Below are 9,225 nucleotides of genomic sequence, written 5' to 3' on the forward strand. Positions count from 1 at the left end.
CACTGCCCCAAACCATCTTTAACTCATTTACTCCCCTAAAACCATCTTTTTTGGTGGGTGTTCAAAGACTTTGTGTATACTTTCAAGCAGGGGAGGTGTTTAATGGCTCCTTGCACTTGGCTTGGCTGAAATAAATGTTAACGCCCAAAAAAGTAATGAGAATGTCTGTGCAGTCTGGGCACGGAGTTGGGAAGCCAGAGACAGGTTTTCTTGGGGCTGGCAATAAGCAGGGGCGGGGGGGCAGAGTTAGGCTATGTTTTGGGGAAGCAGAAGTGGATTTCAGGGGGCTAGGGCTGGGTTTGGGGGGCCTAGGGTGTGTTGTGTTGGGCTGGAGATCTGGAGTTTGGGGATGTATCATGGGGTGCTCAGTTGGGTTTGGGAGACTAGGAGAGATTTTGGGGGCCTTGGATGGGTTTCGGGGAATTGGGGGATAGATTGGGATAGATCTTGGGGGGCTTTAATGGGTTTTGGGGAACAAGGGACTGTGTTTAGACGACTAGAAATTGGTTTGGGGAGACTGTGTATGGGTCATGGAGGACTTGGATGGATTTTGTTGGACCAGGGAAAGGGGTTAGGGGGTTGAAAATTAGTTTTCGGGGGGCTGGGATCCTTTCTGGGGGGACCAGGAATGTGTTATTGGGTTTGAAGATGAATTTGGGGACAACAGAGCTGGATTCGGGCGGGGCAGTGTTGCTTTGAGGGGGTTCCTCCACCCAGGTTGCTTCTGTTGTGACATCATGTGTTGTCGTGGTGATGTTGGAACCTACAGTGTTGTGAGGCTGCGTTGGGACAGTTGGGTGTCTCCAGTCCCCACTGGATGCTGAGCTGGAGGATCCTGAGCCCCTGGTGAAGAGCCATCCCACCATGGTGACACTAGTGGTAGGTGCCGAGTGCTATGATATAATGGCCATGGTGGGGAAGGGGACTTTTGGACAGGTGATCCAGGGGCAGTGCAGGAGCACTGGGGAGATGGTGGCTATCAAGATCCTGAAGAACTGTGATCACGATGGCCAAATAGTGAAGAATGAACTGAGGCTGCTGCAGGCTTTGCGGGAGGGGGACACAAAGGACTCTCACATCATTCATTTCCTCGAGTCCTTCAGTGACACGGTCTGGACCTACCTGGTCTTCGAGCTGCTGCAGCAAAACCTCTTTGACTTCCAAAAGCAAAACAACTTCTCACCACTGCCAGTCCGACACATCCGAACCATCACAGCCCAGGTGCTGGTGGCACTGGTGAAGCTGAAGGAGCTCTCCATCATCCATGCTGACCTTAAGCCAGAGAACATCATGTTAGTGGACCATGCACGCTATCCATTCCGCATCAAGCTTGTTGACTTTGGTTCGGCTATCCTCCTCCCTGAGGTCTGCCATGTCCAGGAGCCCTATATCCAAACTCGCTTCTACCGGGCACCAGAGATCTTGCTGGGGTTGCCCTTCTGCGAGAAGGTGGACATCTGGTCTTTGGGCTGTGTGATGGCCGAGCTTCACTTGGGTTGGCCACTCTACCCTGGCAATGATGAATATGACCAGGTATGCTACATCTGCTCTACCTTGGGGCTACCCCGGGGTGAGCTGCTCTGTGCTGCCCAAAAGACACAGTCCTTCTTCCAACGTGCGCCATGTTCCACTGGCACCTGGCAGCTCAAACCACCAGGGAAGGTGATGGCAAAGCCGATGGAGAGGAGGGAGCATATCTTTTCCTCACTGGATCAGTTGGCAGTGGTGAATGTCTGCCCGAGGCCTGATCCTGATCAGGAGGAGCTAGCCAAGCACTGTGATCTGTACAGGATGGTGGAGCTGGTCAAGAGGATGCTCACTTGGGACTCGCATGAGCGAATCACACCCAGTGCTGCCCTTCATCATCCCTTCATCTCCATGAAGGAGGTGAAGCCCAGCTTTAAGGCCACCCAGTACTACCAGCTCAGTCAGGAAGACCTGAGGGCATCCTGTAAGGATTCCAGCATAATCAAGATCTTCCCAGGCACAGAGAAAGGTGCCTTCATCCCTGCCAGCCAGGGAGGCATCCAGAAAGCCACTGCTCAGATGGATGGGCTCAGCCTGGCTGAGCCAGCTGGGGACACTGGTGACAAATGTCAGCAGGACATCTGTCAAGCCCCCAGTCTCGTCCACTGTGGAAGCCAATACTGTCAGCATCACCGGTGTCCCCAGATGGAGCCCACCAAGGGTCACTTGGCTGTGCCATGGTCTCCCAGCAAAATGAAACGGTACAGCCACTGGTATGGCAGCCCAGTTGGTGGCATCATGGAACAGAACCTGCCTGGAAGATGTTACAGCTCATCCTGTGCCAAGGTACAGGGAGGGGGCTCCTGGGCATGGGGAGTCTGCGACAAAGGGTGCTTGGGGTCCCTTACATACTTGGGTTTCCTGGTGCCACATGTCCCCGGGTGCCTGAGGTTCCCACAGAAAAGGAGGTGACACTCACCCTGTCCCCATGCTTTCTGCCCTGTTCCCCACCACAGAGAGCTCTGGTGATGTGGCGCAACCCCAAGCCTCCAGGGATTTGGAGAATGGGCTCCAGAGGCTGGGCTGGGATGCCCCTGCAGTCCTCAGCATGCTCTTCCTACCACAGAGCCAGTGGCACTCCCAGCACCACTGAGACCCCACAGCAACCCTTGCATACACTCCAGCAGTCCAGAGCTTGCAAGAGACCTTCTTCTTCCTCACCCTCAAGCACCCCAACCACCAAAACCCAGCGCCTTGCTGCTGGAGACCACAGTCAGGGCTGCAGTAGAACATACTGTGCCAGGTGCTACCAGCTATGTTTCTCACATTGATTCCCCAATAAATAGTTTTGCCAAAAAATGAGAATTTCAACTGATTATTTGCCAGGGGAGTTTGGTACTGCCAAGACTTGAGGGGTATCCCAGCTTCTCACCTGGGGCTGGCAGAGCACTTGGCAAAGGCCTGTCACTTTTCACCACTGCAGCAGGGGGAACCCCCATCCTCAGGCTCAACAACAACATGAACTCCAGAAAACTTGGGTTTTCTGCTTTTTCTCCTGTAGCAGGGCATCTCACATCTCACAAAACTTATCTGTAGCTTGTTAACTTGTCAGATAGCTCAAACAGGGCAAGTTGTCTTGGATGAATTATTTTGGTGCCATGGGGTTAACATTAGTCTAGCATCTCCCAACTGCCAATAAACACCTTACTGTTGAAGTGAAATTTAGCAAGATAAGCTGCATTTCTGACTGACAGACACTTCACAAACTATAAAAGCTACTTTCACAAAGCAAAAACCTGCACATTTTTCTAGAAATGTGTGTAGTTTCTCTCCATATCTGGGATGCCTGCTTTCCAATTACTCCCCTGGAGGCTGAGTAAAAGAACTCTGTGTACATAATCATCATCTCGGTAGCAAATTACATTTGACTCCTAATCAGTACTATTTCTTTTACTAGCTTTAATATAGATACCTTAATATTGTGCACTGTTCTATATATTCTACTAGTAGCTCCTTTAATTTTATACTGAGTAGTAAGTAATTCTGATTAATATCTTTCATGTTATGGCCTTCTGTTTAATAAATAACTCATTTACAAATAGATCTAATGTGCTATCCTTAGAACTTGTGGGCCAGAGTGATTTCTTAAATTTAAACTGGCAAGGCTTGTCTAAGGCTTCTACTCACCCTGTGACATTCCCCAAACTGGAGTGGGAAGCCAGAGTCAGCACAGCCAGACCCAGTGGTTCCTCAGTAGAATATTCAGAATATTCCTTGGCCTTGAATGGAGCCTGCAGAGGCTCTCCCAGCACTTGGCACTGCCTGCCTACAAACTGCCTGTGGCTGCTCTTGGGTGGTGCTGGTGGCATGGTATGGGCAGCAACAGCTCCACTCACCCTGAGCTTCACCACCAGACCGAGCTTGCTGGCTGCACAAAGTCCCAAGACCAGTCAGATATCCCTGCAAGGAGATTTTTGGGGAAGGACAAAACAACCCAAGAACCTCCCCAAAGGCACTGTCAGCAGCAGCTGGTGGTGACTCACCCAGAAGCGCTGACCCCAACCAAAATCCAGAGTGGAGGCGACACAGGCATTCAGGACACCCTCCAACAATATCCCCACACAGCACCCTCAAATACAGCAAGGGGCAGACCTCCCCCCACCACCCATGGGACCCCTCCACAACACGTGAGGCCCCCTAAAAGAGGCCAAGACCCCCAGAACCCCCCCAATAGGACAGAGGCTCCCCCAGCACTCCTGGGATATCCAAATGGGGTCTGGAATCCTCCCAAGCTGAGTTCTGAGTACCCACACACACTTCTATCCCAGCTCCTCAGCTCCCAGTCATGCCGTTGTACTTGGTGGGGGTCAATTTTGGGGGTTCATCTCCCCGCAAACTCCCCTATGCTGTCACACGTGTAGGGGTTGTTCTGCTCCAGAATGGTATCCATCATCATCTTCATCCCCATCCTATGTCTGCTGGAGGTGGGGATTCCCACCTGTCCCTCTCTGCTCCCCTGCATGGTGTCACTTTGCCCTTGTTCTTGCAGCAGGGATGGTCATCGTCCAGCTTGTCCCCTTCAGGGCCATGGGGGAAACTGGGTGGAGAAGGCTTCTTGAGAGGGTGGGGGCTGGGGATAGATGGATGGACAAACACCTCCCTCTCTCCATTGGGGGGATGGATGGATGATGGATGGATGGATGGATGGATGGATGGATGGATGGATGGATGGATGGATGGATGATGAATGGATGGATGGATGGATGGATGATGGATGGATGGATGGATGGGGGATGGATGGATGGATGGATGGATGGATGGATGGATGGATGGATGATGGATGGATGGATGGATGGATGGATGGATGGATGGATGGATGGATGATGGATGGATGATGGATGGATGGATGGATGATGGATGGATGATGGATGGATGGATGGATGATGGATGGATGGATGGATGGATGGATGGATGGATGGATGGATGGATGGATGGATGGATGGATGGATGGATGGCTGAGTACTGATGGACATCTGTGACAAGGGGTGTCACTCAGGGGTCTGTACTGGCACCTGTGCTATTCAGTATCCTCATCAGTGAAACAGACAGTGGGATCAAGTACACCCTCAGCACATTAGCAGATGACACTGGGCTGAGCAGTGTGGGTGACACGCTAAGAGAACAGGGCCACCCAGAGGGACTTGGACAGGCTCAATCAGTGGGCTGATAGGAACTTTATGAGATTCAACAAGACCAAGTGCAGGTGCTGCACATAGGTCAGGGTAACACCCAGTACCAATACAGGCTGTGAAATAAAGAGATTGAAAGCAGCCCTGCCAAAAAAGATGTGGGATGCTGGTGAGAGGCTGGACATGAGCTGGCCATGTGCACTGGCAGCCCCGGAACTGTGTCCTGGGCTGATCCCCACAGCATGGGCAGCAGGTGAGAGGGGGTTCTGCCCCTCTTCTTTGCTCAGACAGAACCCCACCTGCAGTGCTGCCTCCAGCTCTGGGTTCTCCAGCACAGGAAGGATGTGAACCTGCTGTCCAGAGGCCATGGAACTGCTCTGAGGGCTGGAGCAGCTCTGCTCTGGGGACAGACTAAGAGCCAGGGATGTTCAGACCAGAGAAGAGAAGTCTCTAGGGGGACCTTAGGGCCCCTTCCAGTGCCTAAAGGGGCTCCAGAAGAGCTGGGGAGGGACTTGGGACAAGGTGGTGTGACAGGAAAAGGGAGAATGGCATCATACTGTTATCTGGCAGGGTTAGATGAGACACTGGGAAGAAATTCTTTCCTGCAAGGGTGGGGAAGCACTGACATGGCTTACCCATGGAAGCTGTGGAGCTGACAATGTGCCACTTATACTCAGGAGCATCCCTGAACCAGCCTTGGGACTTGATGCCAACCTGCCTCACCAGCAGCCTGGAGAGCTGCCTTCCAATCAGCTCTACCAACAGGATATAGCCAAGGCATTACTGTAAGTTTCCCTCTTCTCCTTGAGAAACCGCGTTCCACACCCAGAGACAAACCAGGAGGTGCTGTGATGGTTGCCACCAGCTGTCCAGATCAGAGAGACACAGGTAAGGCACCATGGAGGAGACACTGACTGTCATTTCTCTTGCATGAACCGGGGTTAACAGCGGGAGGGAGCCAGGGCACAAGGGCCCATAAGATCCAAAAAATGCATCAAACAGCAGCAAGAGAAGAGGAAAATGTGCAGATCACCAAGCTGGGATAGTGCTTTTAGGTAACATCTGCCAGCACAATTACAGTGAAAAGCATTGGGAGGTCAGGGACTGACTGAGAAGAGTGCCCAGCAGAGAGGAGAGCCCAGGGAGACAGGAGAAGACAGAGGACCTGAAAAAGATGGAAAGTGGAAACTGAGGCCACTCATAGTGTGCAGGCCCTGGAGAGAGACACTGTTGGTTGAACAGATGATGGGGAAGAGTAACCTGGCTTGTAGTGCAATTTTTACATGATTTGCAAGGGTGTTTTTTGATGTCATGTGTGCCTGAGAAGGTAAGAGGACAAGGCACAAAGAACTGGTTTATGCAGATGCAATACATGTAGCTAAACAATAAAATCATTTATGTTGGTAATTCTACAGTAAAGTATCTTTCCCTTTCTCCGGGGCTGCTGAAAAAGTGACTTTTACACAGAATGTGACTAGTGCTAAGAAAGATCCCTGCACTTGGATGCTCATCTGGACTCTGCTCCTGCTCACATCCCCTACTCCCAAAACCTTTCTCATTGGACTTAATTGCTAGAGGGCACAGCAGTCCCAAGCACTGGCAGTGGAGATCATTCCTCATTTTGGAGTGAGCTTCACAGTAGGCTTGGGAGTGGGTGCTTTATACTTTCTGTGATAAGAAATGCTTAAATGTTTGTCTTGGTTTTGCCTCAGAAAGTGATTTCTGGGATGGCTGAGAAATAGGACAGAAGGTATATGAACTGCAGCTTGTATGAGACACTGCAGAATCATCTTCAAGGTGAAGTGTTGTGTTTTTTAATCAAACTCCACTGCCCAAGTCTGCCAGGAAACCAATTTCTTCACCAAAAGAAGGAGTAAAAAGAATGGAAACTCACCTGCTTAATCAAACAGCCCTGTTGGTGGGAACTGTCAGTGTCCATGCTTGCAGTCCCTGGGTTTCCCTGTCTCCTGCAGAGATACCTCTCTCTGGGTGCTGCACCTGGAGAACGTGAGCCCCTCAGAGGGGAGCTGAGCCTCTCACCCAGGAGCCCTGGAGACACTGTTCCTGAGAATTCTTTTTCCCTGAGATCTCTGCACGCTCTTTCAATACCATTGTACAAAGCTCCCACCTTTCTACATAACAAGGGAGTGTTCATAAAGGAAGTCTTGAGTTAAACAAATTTTTAAAAATCCTGTTGTTTCTTGCACGGTCAAACTCTCTATAGATCAATCAGAAGCAACCATATGGGACCAGGTTTGGTTTGATGGTTTTATTGTTTCAATCATAAATGTCAGGTTTAATGGTCAACCTTCTTCTGAGATATCTGCAGCCTTTGATGGTCACTGGCAGGTCATGCTGGGAAGCTTGGTGACCAGTACTGAACAGGTCTGTACAGAAGCTATATGCACTTGAAATCATTGGCCAAGAGTGAGGCTCCTGTTGCAATGTTGCAACTGGTGCTACTTTTTACTCTGTGGGATCTCAGCACCTCAGGACTGATGTGCAGAGTGACCGAGACCACCCTTGGGGGGCTCGGGAGTCCTGGAATGTTGCCAGAAGTGTCTGGTGGCTGGACTTTGATCCTGCACAGGAGAAGACACCTGTATGAGGATGGGAGGATTTCACTGGGTGAATGGTGAAGGGATAAGTTAATTAGAGTGTGAAACACAGGGTTTAGGATTTCTGTACAGGGGGGTCTAAAGAAGTAAGATGGAGGAATTGGGGCATGTCCTGTCCTTCTTCTTCTTCTTGGCCTCCATCTTCTGTGGTGATGGTGGCACTTTGGGATTGGTTATTACTAAAAGTGCACTGGTTAATAAGGATAAAAGGTATTGGGGAAAAATGATAAATATTGTATACGTAGTTTTGAGTATAAAGATAGGTGACCGCCCCGGGGGCTCTCAGTGTGCTCAAGGCTGGCTGCTGTGCAGACCTCTGTCGGGCCAAGAGAAAATCTTTTAGATAAACAATTAATAAACACCGAGACCAAGAAAAGATCTGAAGCCTCTTCTCGTCCTTTGAAGCGCGGGCTGTCCAAGACCACCCCGGGCCTTTCCAGGTCACCTAAACAGCCAAGAAACCGACATTACTCCTCCTCTCTTGAGGATGAATGAAGAAGTTCCCTTTCTCCATGCCTGCACCATCCTCCCCCGAGCTTCTGCCATCAGGAGGCTCTTTCTCTCCCTGTGGGAGCAGCTGAGCAGGTTCCCATGGCCATGTCCCAGCTGGCGGTGAGGGCACCCTGAACTTCCTGGGAGATGGAATGTCGAGCTGGCTTCTATTCAAGATCTGCCCCTCCTCAGTGTGTGTGGGCTTTCTCCACCTCCTTGATTTCTTGCAGTCTCCTTGCGGCTTCAAGCCTGTCACTTTCTGGCACACTTGACATGACGCGCAGAAGACTGAAGCAGCACAAGGCTTTGGAAAATAGATCACTGTTTTCCAGTCATGTCTGTCCCTTCCAGGCAGTGACTCATCTTTATGCTCCCAGACATCCATTTTGCCCCTTTTCACAGCTGGCCCTTCTCAGAGAGCATGCATCTGGAAATTTACACAAGCCCAGTTTAGTCAGTGTTCTCCTGGGGGGTCAGGCCACCTCAGAGCAGACAGGGAAATATTCCCAGTGCCCTGGGTTTCCACAAATGCATACCTAACAATTTCCAAATCAGAATTCTCGTCCCAGAAAGGTCTCTTTCCAAGCAGAAAAGTTGCAGTGCACTTGTTTACATACCTTGCTCATCTTTCTGCCACAGAAAGCATGACTTCTGCTCAAGCACATTGACAAAGTCAGGACATTCAAGGATGTCCTGTAAACCTCTCAAAGGCAGTGTTCAGCTGATCAAACCTTGAAAACAAGCACAGATCTAACTGTTGCCATCGTGGAATTAGTGGAAAAGACCCTGAGGATTAAAACCAATTGCTCACCCACCACTGCCAAGGCCACCACTAAACTACGTCCCCAGGCTCCACATCTACACAGCTTTTAAACCCTTTCAGGGATGGGGACTCCACCACTACTTTGGACAGTCTTGCCAGGGCTGGATGAGCCTTTCCACAGAGATTCTTACTGATG

At 50.5% G+C, this 9,225-nt stretch overlaps 1 protein-coding gene across 1 annotated transcript; it reads left to right on the forward strand.

Annotated features, from left to right (window-relative positions):
• Positions 1-864: 864 nt before the first annotated feature.
• On the forward strand, positions 865-7,187 carry HIPK4 (homeodomain interacting protein kinase 4). Its single transcript, XM_058039141.1, has 2 exons — positions 865-2,228; positions 7,130-7,187. Exons 1-2 carry the CDS (start codon positions 865-867, stop codon positions 7,185-7,187), a joined length of 1,422 nt encoding a protein of 473 aa, XP_057895124.1.
• Positions 7,188-9,225: the final 2,038 nt, after the last annotated feature.

This window comes from Melospiza georgiana, chromosome 22 (assembly GCF_028018845.1).
Source record: "Melospiza georgiana isolate bMelGeo1 chromosome 22, bMelGeo1.pri, whole genome shotgun sequence".
Taxonomy (NCBI): domain Eukaryota; kingdom Metazoa; phylum Chordata; class Aves; order Passeriformes; family Passerellidae; genus Melospiza; species Melospiza georgiana.